The 18,577-nt window shown below is 42.6% G+C and overlaps 1 protein-coding gene across 1 annotated transcript in view; it reads left to right on the top strand.

The window, feature by feature from the left end:
- The window catches only part of LOC127582312 (dual specificity testis-specific protein kinase 1-like), a 98,856-nt gene that overhangs the window by 20,116 nt on the left and 60,163 nt on the right, over window positions 1-18,577 (top strand). Inside the window, exons 4-6 of the mRNA XM_052037490.1 lie at window positions 4,902-4,950; window positions 5,047-5,196; window positions 13,859-14,032. Coding sequence (XP_051893450.1) covers window positions 4,902-4,950; window positions 5,047-5,196; window positions 13,859-14,032 — 373 coding nt within the window. The remainder of the gene's footprint in view (window positions 1-4,901; window positions 4,951-5,046; window positions 5,197-13,858; window positions 14,033-18,577) is intronic.

Here is an 18,577-nt window from a genome sequence, read left to right as displayed (position 1 = left end):
CACTGTGATAAGACTATTGAACGGTTCCCTTATACGATGAGATGGACTATGACCTCACTATCTATCTTGTACTGACCTTGCACCTTATTGCACTGCACTTTCTCTGTAGCTGTGACACTTTACTCTGTACTGTTACTGTTTTTACCTGTACTACATCAATGCACTCTGTACTAACTCAATGTAACTGCACCGTGTAATGAATTGACCTGTATGATCGGTTTGTAAGACAAGCTTTTCACTGTACCTTGGTACAAGTGACAATAATAAACCAATACCAATTGCCAAGGAATAGTAGGATACAGACCAAGTGCTGGTAAATGATACTTGTTGATATTTTTGATGTATATTTATTAGTCCATGTACATCAAAACACAGTGAAACGCGTCTTTTTGTGTTACTGAGAAGTTTCCACACTGTGCACATTGAGTCAGAGTTGTACAATCAACAAAGAGTCGCCAGGGTCTTTTCAACTGATCCAATTGGCTCTGAAGGACTCCATTGTGAATCTAGCTCTCCAGTGAGCACAGTTGGTTCAGACAGGCCTCATTTTTACTTTCTAGCACATCAGAGTTGAATAACAAAGAAAATTCCTTGTCCCAACAGAAAAGAAGATATTTAGAAATGCTAATAAATTGACTTATGGGTTAAAAAAACTGAATATGAGTTTCAAAGACTGACAGTTGTTGTTGTCCATTATCAATGAAAAACACATTTTTTCTTGTGAAGCAGTAGCACGCTGACATGTATTGAAAATTGATAGCTTATAAAGTCGGTGACAGATGTGCACATCACTACATACATATTAAAAGTGTAGAAAATAGCATTGATGTAAAATGCATCAAACCCCATGAAATGACTCTTCTGATTGGTCTGATAATTCCATTCTATATTCCTTTTACAAAATAACTTAAAAGCCAGTACTACTACTGTCCAAGCAGCTCGCTCAGCTTGAAGGGAGAGCAGCAAAGAGACTGGACAATCAATTTTAGTGTTAAGTCTTTGCCTTGTAATTTCTTAGTGTGTGGCACTAAGTGAAGGACCAGTGAATTAATGGAATAGTGATTTTAAACTTCAGAGACGTAGAATTTTGCATTTGCTACACATGGGTATTCACTTACAGATTGTTGGCCTTTTAAATTCAATCTATCTAACCAAACTTCTATCTGAGCAGGATTTCAGTTGGTTGAATATTGCACTTTTCAAATCATTACAAGTTCCTTCTGTGGCGTTATAATATTACCAAAGTAACCAGGACTCTCTCAACACTGAAAGCTCAATAAGTTGCCTAGAAAAGAGAATAAAGCACTTTACCTGAAACTATTTAAACACTTCACCTTCAGGAGATAGCTCAAAAGGGAATGGGATGATTGCCCTAATTTAATTGCGGAAAAAAAATACTTTATGTAGACTGTATAATGGAGAGTTGAGGCTTGCAGGCGTATTGAGTGACCCTTTTGTTACTAGGAGTCCCCACTTGGCAACATCTTTGCTAACCTGAGTGTTTAATCCAAATGATGTTCAGAAGTTTAAAAGCACGATTTTATAGTTTCTATACTTTGAATTTGTTCTTTATTTGCTGAATGATTTTCTATTCCTGATAGAATAAACCAATATATTATTACTACATTTGTTTTCTTTGCCTTGGTTAAATTCTCTGACTGGCATTCTTGGCAAGAGTTTAATCTGATACAGAGATTGGGTTGTTAGTCTGATATTTTTTCCCACCTATTATTCTTTAAAACTGTGGAAGGCTTCGGAGTTGAGCCAGATTCTGGTGCACAGAACAACAAACGTTAGCAGGTTGCATCTGTAGGCACAGGTGAAGCTCCTGAAGACTGTAGGGTGTCTAATGTTGTGCCATTATTTAAGAAGGGCAGCAAAGACAAACCAGGGAACTACAGACCAGTGAGTCTGACATCAGTGATGGATAAATACTAGAGGGACAGGATCTATCAACATTTGGATAGGAGATCTCATTAGGGATAGCACGGCTTTGTGCATGGGAAATTGTGTCTGACAAATCTCGAGTTTTTCCAAAGAGGTAACGATGAGGGTAGGGCTGTGGACATTGTCTATATGGACTTTAGCAAGGCCTTTGATGAGGTCCCGCATCGCAGGCTAGTCTGGAAGGTGAGATCCAGGGAGGGACGGCTATTTGGATTCATAATTGGCTCAATGGTAGGAAGCAGAGAACGATGGTCGAAGGTAGTTTCTCGCACTGGAGGCCTTTGCCACAGGGGTCGGTGTTGGGACCTCTGTTATGCGTTACTTATATAAACAATTTGAATGTGAATATACAAGGTGTAGTTAGTAAGTCTGCAGATGATATTAAAACAGGTCGTATGGTAGACAGTGAAGAAGGTTATCAAAAATTACAGGGGATTTTGACCAGCTAGGTAAGTGGGCCGAGGAATGGTAAATGGCTTTCAGTTCGGTTAACTGCAAACGGTTGCATTTTGGGAAATCCAAACTAGGATAGGACAGTGAATGGCCGGGCCCCGGGGAGTGTTGTCGAGCAGAGGGACCTTGAAGTACAAGTACATAGTTCGCTGAATGCAGCGTCACAGGTAGACAAGGTGGTGAATAAGGGGATTGGCAGGCTGGCCTTCAGTCAGGGCACTGAGTATAGGAGTTGGGACATTATGTTGCAGTTGTATAAGGCATTGCTGAGACCACACTCTTATAGGAAAGACATCACTAAAGTGGAAAAAGGCGCAGAGAAGATTTACGAGGATACTGCCAGGAATTGAGGGCCTGAGTTAGAGGGAGAGGCTGGCCAAGCTAGGACTTTATTCTTTGGAATGTAGGAGATTGAAGGGTGACCTTGTAGAGATGTATGGAATCAAGAGGGATATAGATAGTGAATGCACATCGTCTTTCTCAAGGTGAGAGGTGAAAGATTTAACAAGGATCTGAGGGGGCAACTTCTTCACACAGAGGGTGGTGGGTATATGGGATGAGCTGCCGAGAGAGTGGTTAGGGTAGGTACAATAACATTCACGAGACATTTGGATATGTACATGGATAGGGGGGGTTTAGAGGGATATGGGCCAAATGTGGGGAAATGGAACTAGCTTGATGGGCACCGTGGTCAGTTTGGATGAGTTGGGCTGAAGGGCCTGTTTCCATTGCTGTACTGCTGACCCTATTGTCACATTATGTGACCAAGGGGATGTGGTCAGTTGTTTGCTTGATAACACTGGTGTGAAGGGTCTGGGGATGTTTTTTGCCATGATAAAGCCACTATGTTGTTGGAGAACCCCTGTCTTAGAAATTAGATGATGCATTATTCACCCCCTGAATAATAATATACACCCCTCTGTATGATTCAGGCCTTGCTGGCATGGCCCTTCCATGAGTTCAGTAGTCTGTTGGCAGAGACTAGGCCTCAAGTGGTAGATCCCTGAAGCCTCTCGACTACCCTGATAGCCTTTTGATAGCTTGAGATGTGAATGCCTTTTTCAACTCTTTCTATATCTCGAAGACTATTTGACATTTAAGAATAGTTGAAATAATTTAAGTAAACCAACCTCCTGTATGCTCCTGACTTCTGCCCTGCAGTGCACAGGTACAGAATTCTGGAATACTGACCCACATCGTGCTGTTAGCCAGTGATTCTCCGTGGAACTGCTGACTCAAGAGCAGTGTGATCCTGGCTATTACTATCGTATTCTTATGGTTGTGATATTTAAAACTCTTGTCACCTTAAGGCCACTGTTCAAGTACTTGCTGTGGCAAATTAAATACAGTAAAACTCCAATAGTCTGCTGTCTGACTTCAGAAATTATGACAGTTTAACATCCAGCTCACCAGGTATTGTTTGCTGTGGTCCTTCGATTCACCAGGAACCTACTTCCCATGCTCCCGTTCCACATTCCCATTCCCTGCGCTCTCTCAAATACACCAGGGCCCACAATGTATGTGAAAAGCCTGTTATAGTAATGAATCAATATTTAACATGAAATTGGTATCGTCAAGTCATCAGAACAGGGAACACCCCACCAGTTTCACACCTACCTCTCAAAACATACTTGCTATCTAAAGTCATAGAGTTATACAGCATGGAAAGGTGCTGACGAAGCTGCCTTCCTGAGCTAGTCCCATTTGCTTGCACTTGTCCAAATACCTCTGAACCTTTCCCATCTATGAATGTCTCCGACGTCTTTTAAACATTGTAATTGTACCCGCCTCTACCACTTTCTCTGGCAGCTCGTTCCATATACCAACCTGCCCCTCAGGTCCCCCCTCTAAATCTTTCCACTCTCACCTTAAACCTATTCCTTCCAGTTTTAGAGTCTCCTACCCTGGGAAACAGACTGTGATCATCCACCTTGTGTATGCCACTCATGATTTTATAAACCTCTATCAGGTCACCCCTCAGCCTCCTTCACTCCAGGGGAAACAGTTCCAGCCCATCATATTGCTCCCGTAACTCAAGCTCTCCAGACCAGGCAATGTACTTGTGAATCTTTTCTGCGCACTCTTTAGCTTTAGCACATCCTCCTATAGTATGGCGACCAGAACTGCATACAGTGTTCCTGGTGTGATCTCACCAACATCTATCATCTCTGCTCATCAAGATTGGGGATAACTCCAAGTCATTTCCTATGTTCTGCTTTTAATTCCCCAAAACTGTGGCAGCAACTCCTTCCACCCAATGGGTCCTCTAAAGTTACATTGACAGAGCAAGGGATGCCACTCCCGGGAATTTTCTGGCTTCCATAAACTCAGTAATTTACCTGGAGACCACTTTTTCTTCTTTGTAAAAGCATGAAAGAGATTGTTCAGAATTTCAAGGTCAAAAATTCCAAATACCATATCAGTAGAACGTGCTGACGCTACAAGCATTAATGGAACTTGTGATCTGCCATACAAAAAGCATTTTTTGTTGACTTTTTCAGATATCTTGGGGTTTGTGTTAAAGAAGATAAACTCTATCCTATGCTTGAGGTAAATATTATTTACTTCACATATACAATGCAAATAAGAACACAAATGGACCAATTTGTTTATATCTTAAGTGTTTGCAAATGCTCTGATTCACAGTATATTAATGGTGGATGCCTAGAAGAACTGCTAGCCAACAAAGAGGTTAATCTGACTTGGAAGGAAAAAGTGGATCTTGCATCAGACATTACACGAGGAATGGTGTACCTACACTCAAAGAATATCTATCACAGAGACTTAAACTCCAAGGTAAGATGCAGACTGCAGTAGAAATTCATCCTCTGCATGATATACAGACACAGGATGTAGTAATGCACATTGAACTTCATTTCTATCCGTTTTAATGTAATTGACATTCAAAGGCAGAGTTCAGTGTAAGCACATTTACATATTATATGGCAGAGTGAACTTTATTACTATTAAAAGTAATATTACGAATATATTTCCGGGAGTATTTCAAAATATAAAAATGTGAGGACACTGTAGCAATTAAATACATGTGAATTAGCTCAATTTCAGATTGTCTGTAGCATACCTAACTCCCTCAAAGCCATATCCATGGAATGAACGGAATTGCTGAACCTGGACTGGGTCAAACCTTATGCCGGTTCAATAGGCAGCTTTTCCCATGTAAGTGCGTTCAGGATGGCAGCAGAACTCAGCAGTGTGGAAGGTTGCAGCTTGCCTATTTGTGCATATTTGCATGGGCACCTCAAACTTTGGCATAGTTACAGAGGTAAATCAGGCAGTTGTGTGCAGAAGTTCTGTTGTTCCAGCAGAAATTTTGGGTCATGGTTTTTCTTTTGAATCTTGTTAATTATCAGAAAAACAATTTATCCTTTAAACAGTCCCTGTTCCAGAGTTGCTTTAAATGAAGAATTTGGCAACATGATACAATCTTGTAGTTTCATTTTGGGAGCTGAGGTTTGAATCTAGAATTGGTCTAAAGTGATCATACTCAAACCAATTCGTAGTTCAAACGATGGGGTATATTTGTTGATACTTCAATGCAAATAACCAAATAATTGACAGCCTTGTCTAACTTGCACCTCAGATGCTGCTTAGAGAATAAAAGCTCCATTCTTTGCTCAGCAGGAGTGAAAGCTTTTAGGAAAATGACAATATTGCAAATCAAAAACAAAATAAAAAGACATTAAGAGATTGCTGAATGTTAAAGTCTGGAATTGAATGCAGCTGTTTCAAACCAAATCTTTGACATTTTGTGCACGAAGGCACGAAAAATTAATAACACAAATTACAGTAACAAAACCAAATGGGTGGAATCATCTTGCCTCTGCTGTAAATTTGATGTAAAAAAAATATTGGAGATTGTCCCATGCTCCCTCCTTTAAATGCAGAATGAATTAAAAGTTTAAAATGATTGTATTTTCTGAATGGAAAAATTGTGGGATGATAAACAGACATTTTGTTCAAAGAGATAAAAGGGTAGCAGCCCAAATATAGTTAATCGTTACCAATACTGAGATAATAAAAAGTGAACATATTGAAATATTAATAAGCTTCCTGTAAAATATTTATAAGCTTTCTGTTCAATTTTCATTTAGCTCTAAATGAATAATGTGCTTCATTGAGTCTGATAAAGACTATTTCCTCTTTATTATGTGGTAAAAAGCATATTGTGTAAGAGGCAAATAATAAGGATTCACTTTGCAGTTTAACGCAGTCAAGCTGCTTTTATTCGTTTTCCACCTCTGTATTGTTTGAAAGGCATTATTTGAATGGCGTTGTACTGCGAGACTTGCCAGCTTCTGATAATGCACAAAGCACCCACTGCTGTTCATGTGATGGTTATAAAAATATTGTTAAATCATTCTCAAAGAATACAAAACCCTCGTACAAACTATACAGTGTTGTTTATACTCAAATGAACCAGTCTTTTCCAGGATACAAACATGATACATCATATAGCATATCAGAATCAGGTTCATTATCACTGACCTAGGTCGTGAAATTTGTTGTTTTGCAGCAGTAGTACAGTACAAAACAAAGACATATAAAAATTACTATAAGTTATAAAAATAGTGCAGAACAGGAATAACGAGGCAGTGTTCATGGACTGTTCAGAAATCTGATGGTGGAGGGGAAGAAGCTCTTCCTGAATCGTTCAGTGTGGGTCTTCAGGCTCCTGTACCTCCTCCCCAATGGCAGTAACGTGAAGGGGGCATGTCCCGGGTGGTGAGGGTCCTTAATGATGGATGCTGCTGCCTTGAGGCACCTCAGTGGTGGGGAGGGTTGTGCCTGTGGTGGAGCTGGCTGAGTCTACAACCCTCCTAAAGCCTCTTTTGATCTTGCACATTGGAGCCTCCATACTAGACGGTGATACAACCAGTCAGAATGCTCTCCTCCATATATTTGTAGAAATTTGCAAGAGACTTTGGTGATGTACCAAAGCTCCTCAGACTCCTAATGAAGTAGAGTCACATTCACATTGTTTTGGTTACAAAGACCACAGAAAATAGAATAGGCAAGGAGATCAACACGCGTAAGAAGGTACATTTGGAAAGCACATGTGCTCTGCTCACAATCTGAAAAATGAATGAAACACAGTTCATCATTAACAATGATAGACATGGGAGAGGGTGCGGAGAGGAGAAGGAGCACGCTTGAACCATAATGTAAAGAGGATAAATTGGAAGGAAATTTGAGTAACTCAAGGTCCAAAATAAATGAAAATTTTAACAGGGAGCAAACAAAATGATGGTGATGAGAGGAATAGAGCATAACAGCACAGTCCAGGGCCTTTGGCCCACAAAATTGTGCCGACAGTTTATCCTGTTCTAAGATCTATCTAACCCTTCCCTTCCACGTAGCCCTTCATTTTTCTCTCATCCATGTCTGTATCTAAGAGTCTCTTAAATATCCTTAGTGTATCTGCCCCCACAGCCCCCTGTACCTTCCTCCAATCACCTTAAAATTATGCCGCCTTGTGTTAGCCGTTTTCATCCTGGGAAAAAGTCTCTGGCTGTCCACTCAATCAATGCCTCTTATCATCTGGTACAGAGGTGAACACAAATATTTACCTCAATGTGTGCAAGAAATATAAGTTGAGATGACTGAGTAAATGTGGCCAAGCTGTTTCCCTTGGTGGGTGAGTCCAGGACCAGAGGGCACAATCTTAGAATTAGAGGGTACAGGTTTAAAACATAGTTGAGGAGAAATTTCTTTAGCCAGAGGGTGGTGAATTTATGGAATTCTTTGCCACGTACAGCAGTGGAGGCCCGATCATTGGAGGCGTTTAAGGGGGGGATAGATAGTTATCTAATTAGTCAAGGTATCAAGGGATATGGGGATAAGGCCGGAAATTGGGGCTAGAAAGGAACAGTTTTTTTGCTCATGGACATTTCCCCCATTTCTCATTTCTCTTTTTCTTTTTTTCCCTTTTCTTTGGAGCAGACTCGATGGGCCGAATGGCCTACTTCTGCTCCCTTGTCTTGTGATCTTGTTCATTTGAATTTATGAAAATACTCTGTTTTATGAAGAATCACCAGTGAAAATGTCAAAAAAGCAAAAGGGGAACAGATCCATAATGTGGCAATTACAGTGTAATAGGAGAGTTAGTACATTAGACAATGAACTTTAATGTGGCAGGAGACTTTCTGACTGACTTTTCTTGAATTTCCTTGGGTCATTGCACTGGAGCACAAAGCCACCAAGCTGTCAGGATGCACAAATATCAAGCTAATTTAAACTAGAATTAAATTGGATCGCCTCTTACATTATTAAAAGAAAATCAGTAAGCCTCACATTTAAACTTTAAGTATTGCTTTTTTTCTTGTTCACTTGTAATTTATTTATCTGATTTAATTTTGTATTTGGCATTATCCATCTTTTTGTGTTCATTTTTCAGAATCTAGATGTTACTGACAAGGCCATTATTGCCCATCCCTAATTGGCAAGGTTGTGATAAGCTGGTTTGTTGAACCACTGCAGTCCTTCTGGTGAAGATACTCCCTCAGTTACTGTGCAGTATTACAGTACTAACAATGAGGAATCAATGATATATTTCCAGATAAGATGGTGTTGTGCTTTGGAAGGTAACCTGCAGTTGGTGGTTTTCCCATGAACCTGCTGCACTTGTCCTTGGTGGAGAGGACTTTGGTTCGGTGGGTGTTTATAGAATAGTCTTGTGGTTGATGGGGTGTCAATTAAGCTTGTTGCTTTGTCCTGAATGGTGCTGAGTGTCTTGAGAGTTGTTGGAGCTGTACTCATCCAGGCATATGGGTGAGTCTTCCATCGCACTCCTGACTTGTGCTTTGTAAATTATGGAAAGTCTTTGGAATGTCATGGGATATGCAGCCTCAGTTCTGCACAGTATTTATGTGACTGGTTTGGCTGAGCTTCTGGTCAATGCCGACCCCAGGATGTCGGTGATGGGAGGCTCGACAATGGGACTGCAGTTGAATGTGTTATACTCTATTATTGGAGACTCTGCCTCTTGTCGACCCGTGCCTGAATGTTGTCAAGTTCTTGCTGCATGCAGAAACGTGGGCTGTTTCATTTGTTGAGAATGGAATTTTGAACATTGTACAATCATCAATGAACATCACCATTTCTGACTATCTAAAGGAAGGAAGGACATTGATAAAGCAGCTGAAGATGGTTGGGCCTAGGACACTACTCTGAGGAACTCCCTTGGTGACGTCTTGGGGCTGGAATGATTGATCTCCAAAAGCCAGATCCATCTTCCTTTGTGCCTTGAATGACTCCAACCATTGGAACATCTTCCCTTGCTGCCCATTGACTTCAGTTTTACCAGGACTACTAGATTCTGCATTCAGTCAAATGCTGTTTTGTTGTCAAGGGCAGTCTCCCTCACTTTACCTCTGGAATTCAGCTCTTTCATCCATTTTTGGACCAAGGCTGTGACGAGGCCTGGAGCTAAGTGGCCCTGGTGAAACCTGAACTGGGCTTCAATGACCAGGTTATAAGTGCTGTTTAATAGCACTGCTGATGACAGCTTCTGTCACGTTGCTGATGGTTGATAGTAGACTAACCAGGTCATAATAAACTTTATTGGGTTGTCCCGCTTTTTGTGAACCGAACATGCCAGGGCAATTTTCTACATTGTCAGGTAGATGCTACTGTTGTCAGTACAGTGGAGTATCTTGGCTGGAGGCAAGGCTAAATCTGGAGTGCAGGTGTACAGATGGCATATCATCTGGGCCCATAGCCTTTGCTCTCTCCACTGCTCTCGACCATTTCTTATAGTCATAGAGGTATATAGTATGGAAACAGCCCTTCGGCTGAACGAGTCCCATTTGCCTGCATTTGGCCAATATCCCTCTAAACCTTTCCTATCCATGTACCTGTCTGTGTCTTTTAAACGTTATAATTGTACCCACTCTGGCAGCTCATTCTACGTGCCCATCACCCTCTGTGTGGGGGAAAAACCTGCCCCTTTAAATCCTTCCCCTCTCTCTTTAAACCTATGCTCTCTAGTTTTAGATTCCCCTATCCTTTGTGGGGGTCGGGGGGGGGGGGGCATAAGGGAAATGGTGGCCATTCACCTTGTATGTGCCCTTAAGTTTGTAAACCTCTACAAGGTCACCCCTCAGCCTCTTTTTGCTCCAGGGAAAAGAAGCTCCAGCCTATTCGGTCGCTCCTTATAACTCAAGCCTATTGGATTCCACTGTTTTAATGAGCTTTTTAACATGTGTAGTGTTTAATACACCTCAAGTGGCAGCACAAGGAATGGCCGCTTCCTAGCTTATAGGTTCGTCCATCAGGTGAATGTGTTTTCCCATTGGTTGGTTTTGCCACAGGTATCTAATAGGTTTCCTGATTGGACTATTGTTAGCTAAGGAGCATCTCTTATCTCAGGTATAAAAGGTGTCGCTTTTTGTTAATCTCTCTTGCTCATCTCCCCTGGCCTGAACTCATCTTCTGTTCCCTTTGTCTCGGCTCATCAAAGCTAGTGCCGTGTGCTCTGTGACTGTTTGTCTTAAACTTTCCAATAAAACTTTGAAGCACCAAGTTGTTTTCAGCTCATTCCTGGACTCCTGAAAGAACCTGTGGATTAGAAAATGACTGGATCCGACAAGCCCTTCAGTCCTGGTAACATCCTTGTGAATCTCTTCTGCACCCTTTCCAGCTTAATAGCGTCTTTTCCTGCAGCATGGTGACCAGAACTGCGCACAATACTCCATGCTGTCTCACCAGCATTTGTAACATGATGTACCAACTCTTGTATTCAAAGCCCTGACCAGTGAAGGCAAGTGTGCCAACCTCCTCCTTCACCACCCTGTCTACCTGTGTCGCAACTATGTAGTTGCACTGCTAGGTCTCTGTTCTCCAGCACTCTCCAGGGCCCTGCTTATTTACTGTGCAAGTCCTGCCCTGGTTCAACTTCCCAAAATGTAACACTTTGCACTTGTCGGAGTTAAATTCCATCTGCCATGCCTTACCCACTTTCTCAGTTGATCTAGATTCTGTTGTAATCTTGGACAACCTTACTCACTGTCCGCTCTACCACCAATTTTGGCATCATCCGCAAAACTTGCTAACCATTCCACTTACGTTCTCATCCAGATCATGAATATAGATGACAAACTGGACCCAGCACCAACTCCTATAGCACACTGCTGGTCACAGGCCTCCAATCTGAAAAACAACCCTCCTCTGCTACCCTCTGACTCCTACCACCAAGCCAATTGTGTATCCAGTTGGCTAGCCCACCCTGGATCCCATGCGATCTAACCTTCCCAAGAAGCCATGCAGGACCTTGTCAAAGGCCTTGCTAAAGTCCACGTAGACAACATCTACTGCCTCGTCCTTGTAAATCCTCTTGGTTACCTCTCTTTTAAAATAAAAACGACCAGATTTGTGAGGCACGATTTCCCAGGCACAAAGCCGAGTTGACTATCCCTAATCAGCCCTTGCCTTTCCAAATGCAGGTAGGCCCTGTCTTTCAGGAACTTTCCCAGCACTGATGTTAGGCTCTTCAGCCTGTAGCTCCCTGGCTTGTCCTTGCAGCCCTGCTTAAAGGCAAATGTCTTATGGTACTTCACCCGTGGTTAAGGATGATACCAGTCTGACTTTTAGTTCAGCAAATTTGTGGAAGTGGGTCTGGGCCTCATTTCAGTCGGCAGACTTGCCTCCACTACTACCCTATGGCATAACCCAGCCAGGGAAGTGGGGAATCCCCACTTGCACCTTTACCCCTGATCTCCACAAATGTACCATTGACTATGTAAAGGGCATGGAAATCCCTCATCAGGCTGGCCAGGAGTCTCGACTGAGATTTTGTACAATAGGAGTTCAGCCATGCTTTCAAGAATATTTGTGTGCTCTGGCCACATGGAATTGTTGTCTCACACTGATCTAACTAATTTATTGTACCAGAATATTAAACCATTTCCATGGATGGAAGAGGAAGCAAGAGGTCACTGGGACAATTAAGTTACATAAGTTAACTTGTATCACCTAGTTTATAGTATGACTTTCTCTGAAGGCTTAAAGTTTCAATTGAAGCAAGTTGTTCTCTGGACATTTAATGCACTTCGTTTCTTTCAAAACCAACTTCTACTGATACCACTTGTTTAAATAGCTGTGTTTTAATTTATGTGCAGGCTTGAACTAGAAGTTGCCCTCCTGGAGGTTGCATTTATTTATCGCTAATCATTGTCTAGAAATTTTCCCTAGCTGACATCTCTAAACCTGTCTGGTAGCACGATGAATACGTTGTACTTTGCTTCTGAAATTCATTCCATTGAAGCCCATACTTTCCACTGTCTGGGAATTCCAGGGGCAGAGTAGAACTCGTCCACGTGACCAGAGAATGTGCTTTGTGCTACCAACTGAGATGACTTTATAAGCCCTCACTTCTGGTGAAGCTTCTTGAACAGTAATTAAAATGGGGCAGAAATTGTAGTCAGCAGTGAACTGCCTACACTTCCCACTCATACTTGAACAAAATACAAGCTGAACTGAAGTGATCCATAGCAGCTACAATGAAGAATCAGCTCGATTCCCTGCGACCAGACCTCTGCATGTCAAAGTGCGTTCTGTTGCACAAAGTTATTGGGGAGAGACAGTGTTCCCAGAATAAGCCTCTCTACAAAAAAGGTGAAGAAAGCCTTGACATGTGATCTGCTTTCTAGGTCTGTCAAATACACAATGTTTCTGAATGCTTCTGACATGCAAGAACATTCAAAAACTAAAAACTTTTATTAACGATGCTTAGAAATATTTTACAATGGTCTAAAGTTTGCTTTTCTTTATAAAATATTTATGAGGCATTACAAATGCCGACTTTGAACAATAAGAGGTATCACTTAACACCAAAGACATCTGGCCCAGCAGATTAACCCAAAGTCCAGCATGAATGGTCATCTCAGCTCAGTCATGGTGCAGTAGTAAAAGGCAGCCAGGGTAGTCTGTTTAATTGGTTTATTATTGTCACATGTACCAAATTACAGTGAAAAAGTTTTGCATGCCATCTGTACAGATCACTTTAAAACCTTTATCTTATTCTGCAGTGAGATTTGGAATTGTTAGTGCACCAGATCTTGGCACTGCCTAGATTTATTTACCTACCGTGCCAAGTACTGAATTTGTGTGCCCCAGTTGCCTCAAGTCACAATTTTACATGAATGTGGTCCAGATATTGCTTGGTCCCAAACTGCTGCAATCCTGGGGTTTAATGTTCATATATAGTCTCCAACTGGATTGAATTCCATGAGAGTTTAATCTGAATACTTTCATACAAAGCTATCTGTGCTTGTTTTTTAAAATGTGTCTCTAAGAATTATTTTTGGCAAAATTTGTAGTTAGTCCTGCATCCATGATCTCATTCAATGGCTTGAACAGATTTGTGGGACTAGGTTGCCTACTACAGGCCCTATGATCCCATAATGACTTCAAGTAACTTTCAAATTTTATTTTTCATTAGAATTGTTTGATTCGGGTAACACCGCGCGGGAGAGAAGCCTTGGTTACTGACTTCGGGCTGGCACGTGAAGTGGTCGAGCTGCCCACAAAGGACTTTGACCGCAAGCTGTCCTTGGTGGGATCTGCATTCTGGATGGCACCTGAAATGTTGAGAGGAGAACCTTATGACAGGAAGGTAACGTGCAGTCAATGTTTTTGTAGTTCTCCACCTGGGCAAGGGTTGGCTCCCTTTTCACATTTTTCTTGCGTTAGGGTGATGCAGTATTTGATATTGAGATACTTAATGAGGAAAAACTTAAAATAAATAGAAGTACAGATATTGGATGCCCTGGCATCTGGAAGGGTGTACAATGCATGGCAAGCCAACAAATGTTCAGTCCCAAGGCATCTTTGACTCTCTGGAATATTCTTTGCATCTGTCAGAAAACAGGGAATGGAATTTTCAAAGGTTGTGAAATACACTTATGAAGCTAAACCAAAAGACCTGTATCCTCTCCCTAATGCTCCCAGGTTCTGGAGCAACTTGCTATAGTATAGTCCTGTAACTTAATGACTTGGGCTTTCTTTTAATATTTAAGCTTTGCAAAGGACATACTGATTATTGTCTTAAATCAGTGAAAAGTCCGAAATCATTATTATTGGAATAATGTAGGACAAGGTATAAAACAGGATAAAATTCACACAGAATTAAAATTCACATGGAGAGAAAATTAACATCCAACTGTTTAATTCACAGGGAAGTCAGAACATTTCCACTTTTGTTCGGGTCTCACTGACTTTTTAATTCATTCTTGGGATGAGGCTATTGCAGTCTGGATTTTATGTCCAACAATAATTCCTCTTGAACAGAGGAGCCGGTTAAGATTACAAAATAGGAGCAGGAGTAGGTCACCAGGCCCCTCGAGCCTGCTCTGCCATTCAATGTATTCATGGCTGATCTTTGCTGGCCTCCATTCCTCTTCTGTGCCACAGGTCTCAATTCTTCAATCTTCCAAATATTAATCTACTTGCACTTCCTGGCCCCCCCCCCCCCCACCCTCTGGGCAGAGAATTCCAGAGATTCACTGCCCTCTGAGACAAAGAATTTCTATGCACCTCAGTTCGAAATGACCAACCCCTTATTTTGTAACTATGGCCCCTTGTTCATAACTTTCCCACTACTGAAAACATCTCAACATCTACCCTGTCATGTTCCATTAGGATCTTTGTATGCTTGAATAAGATAAGTTGGTTTATTATTGTCACATGTACTGAGGTACAGTGAAAAACTTTGATTTGCATGCTGTCCATCCAGATGATTTCATTACAACAGTGCATTGAGGTAGTACAAGGGAAAGTGGTAGCAGAATGCAGAATAAAACATTACAGTTACAGAGAAAGTGCCATTAAGGCAGACAAATGTCACCTTCCCCGCCACCCCCCCCCCCACCCCGACTACAAGAAGAAAGACCCAAATTTTCTAGCCTCTCTTGATGGGACAATCCTTTCATCCCAGAAATTAGCCTACTGAGTCCCCTCTGGACTGCCTCCAATGCAGATTGGTAAATTGGTTTATTACTGTAACATGTACTGAGGTACAGTGAAAAACTTGTCTTGCATACAGATCATTTCATTACAACAGTGCATTGAGGTAGTAACAGAATGCAGAATGAAGTTCACCCAATTCTCCTCGCCCACCCCCACCGACATAACAGCGATAGGGTTCCCCATGTCCTCACCTACCGCCCCACGAGCCTCCACATCCAAAATGTCATTCTCCGCAACTTCTGCCGTTTCTAACGGGATCCCACCACCAGGCACATATTCCCCTCCCTTGCCCTCTCCGCTTTCTGCGGAGATTACTGTTTCCTCGACTCCCTTGTCCTCTCGTCCCTCCCCACCAATCCACCTCCAGGCACTTATCCCTACAACCTGCCCCTACACCGCCTCCCTCACCACCATTCAGGGCCCTAGACAGTCCTTCCAGGTGAGGCAGCACTTCACATGTGAATCAGAGGGTGTCATTTATTGCTCCCGGTATGGCCTCCTCTACGTTGGTGAGATCCGACGCAGACTGGGGGACTGCTTCGTCGAGAACCTTCGCTCTGTTTGCTGGAACAGCCAGGATCACCTGGTGGCCAGCCATTTTAATTCCACTTCCCACTCCCACACTGACATGTCTGTCCATGGCCAACTTTCTTGCCAAGTTGAGGCTAGATGCAGATTACCTCATATTCCATCTCGGTAATCTTCAACCTGACGGCATCTAGTTGATTCCTCTAACTTCCAGTAACCCCTCCTCTCTGTTTTCCCCCCCCCCCCTCCATTTTTGTTATCCCTCTGGCTCCTTTACCCCTTCTCCTCCCCCTCCCCTGCCCTCATGACCTGCACATCACCCACACCTCCCTCCCTCTGGTTCCCCAGCTCCTTCCCTTCATTCCATAGCCCACTGTCCTCTCCTATCACCTCCCAGCTTCTCATATCATTCCCACTCTCCCCCTCCTCCACCCACCTACCTTCCCCCTCTCACCTGGACTCGCCTGTCACCTGCCAGTTTGTGCTCCTCCTCCAGTCCCCACCCTTTTATTCCGGCTTCTGCCCTCTTTCCAGTCCTGATGAAGGGTTTCTGCCCAAAACTTCGACTGTTCGTTTCCCTCCACAGAGGCTGCCTGACCTGCTGAGTTCCTCCAACGTTTTGTGTGTTGCTCCAGATCTCCAGTATCTGCGGTCTCTCTTGTGTCTCCGTGCAGAATAAAATGTTACAGTCACAGAGAAAGTGCAGTGCAGGCAGACAATAAGGTGCAAGGCCATAACGAGGTAGATTGTGAGGTCAAGAGTCCATCTTATTGTACCAGGGGATCGTACAACAGTCTTATAACAGCAGGATAGAAGGTGTCCTTGAGCCTGGTGGTACGTGCTTTCAGGCTTTTGTATCTTCTGCCTGCTGGGAGGGGGGAGAAGAGAGAATGTCTGGGGTGGGTGGCGTGTTTGATTATGCTGGCTGCTTTACCGAGGCAGTGGGAAGTTGTAGACAGAGTCTGTGGAGGGGAGGCTGGTTTCCGTGATGTGCTGAACTGTGTCCACAACTCTCTGCAGTTTCTTGCAATCACACGCAGACCACTTGGCGTACCAAGCCATGATGCGTTTGGATAGGATGCTTTCTGTGGTGCATTAATTAAAAATTGATGAGTGTCAAAGGGGACATGCCAAATATCTTTAGCCTCCTGAGGAAGTAGAGGCACTGGTGAGCTTTCTTGGCCATGGCATCCGCGTGGTTGGGCCAGGACAGACTATTGGTGATGTTCACTCCTATGAATTTGAAGCTCTCATCTCTCTCGACCTCAGCACCATTGATGTAAACAGGACCATGTGCACCGCCCCCCTTCCTGAAGTTAGTGACTAGCTCTTTTGTTTTGCTGACATTGAGGGAAAGGTTGTTGTCATGACACCATGTTACTAAACTCTCTATCTCCTTCCTGTACTCCGACTCATCATTATTTGAGATACGGCCCACTACGGTGGTATCATCTGCAAACTTATAGATGGAGTTAGCAAAATCTGGGAATAGAGTAGGGGGCTGAGGACGCAGCCTTGTGGGGCACCAGTGTTGAGGATAATCGTGGCGGAGGTTTTGCTGCCTATCCTCACTGATTGCGGTCTGTTGGCCAGGAAGGATCCAGTTGCAGAAGGAGGTGTTGAGCCCCAGGTCTTGGAGTTTGGTGATGAGTTTGCTTGGAATTATAGTATTGAAGGCAGAGCTGTGGTCAATAAATAATAGTCTAATGTAGGTGTCTTTACTGTCCAGATGCTCCAGAGATGAGTGTAGGGCCAGGGAGATGGCATACCTGTTTTGGAGATAGGCGAATTGCAGTGGGTCGAGGGAAGACCAAAACTGTGCACAGTCAGTTTTGAACCAGCGACATTGGAGGGTCTAGAGTCACAGACTGGGTTAGGACAGCTGAGCTCCTTAAATAACAAAAAATAAAAACAAAATGCTGGAAGTACTTAGCATATCATTCAATTTATGTGGAGACCACTCAAGGTTGAGATGTATAAATGAATGCATAAGTCAATGGGATCTAGCAGGAAATTATTAAAGCCAATAATCAGATCGGCCATGGCCCTATGGCTGCCACCTTGTTCAATTTTCATATGTTAAGCTGAAGATCAACCATGAATTTGCAGAACATGGTCATGATACCAAAGGGTCTGCACTTGTTCCAAAGGAGCCAAGAGATCTTGATACAATTATGTTACTTTTATTGCTTTGATGTATTTCCCTTCTGTCTCACTCATACATGAACTTTATTTCTCTTGCTGTAGATCGCAAAGAGATTTAATAAGTTCTTAAAAGTTGGGAAGTCATCTACACGGAGGGGTAGAGCATTTAACATTGACTTTCTTCAAGTTAATTTTTCCAGATCTAGGCAAAGGTTTGACACGTTATCAATACAAACTAAAACCTAGTTCACATCCCCTTTGACAAAGCTGTTGGACGTTTTCGATGTATATTGCATTCTAATCATGTGGTCCTCACCAGGAACAGTAAAGTGTGCCGCCTTAAAAACAGAATGGGAACTCTGAGGGGGTTCCATTTCAGAACTAACCCTTGGATTACATTACTTGGCTGAGGAATATACTGCACATGTTCAGAATGATTTGTTTAATAGCAACAGCTGGATAAGAATTGCCTTTGCCCAGGTTTTTTGTTCAATAAATCCAGTGTTTGAATGATCTGTGG

The sequence above is a fragment of the Pristis pectinata genome, chromosome 23 (assembly GCF_009764475.1).
Source record: "Pristis pectinata isolate sPriPec2 chromosome 23, sPriPec2.1.pri, whole genome shotgun sequence".
Classification (NCBI taxonomy): domain Eukaryota; kingdom Metazoa; phylum Chordata; class Chondrichthyes; order Rhinopristiformes; family Pristidae; genus Pristis; species Pristis pectinata.
Note: the sequence above shows the minus strand (reverse complement) of the source record. Positions and strands in the feature narration are given on the sequence as shown.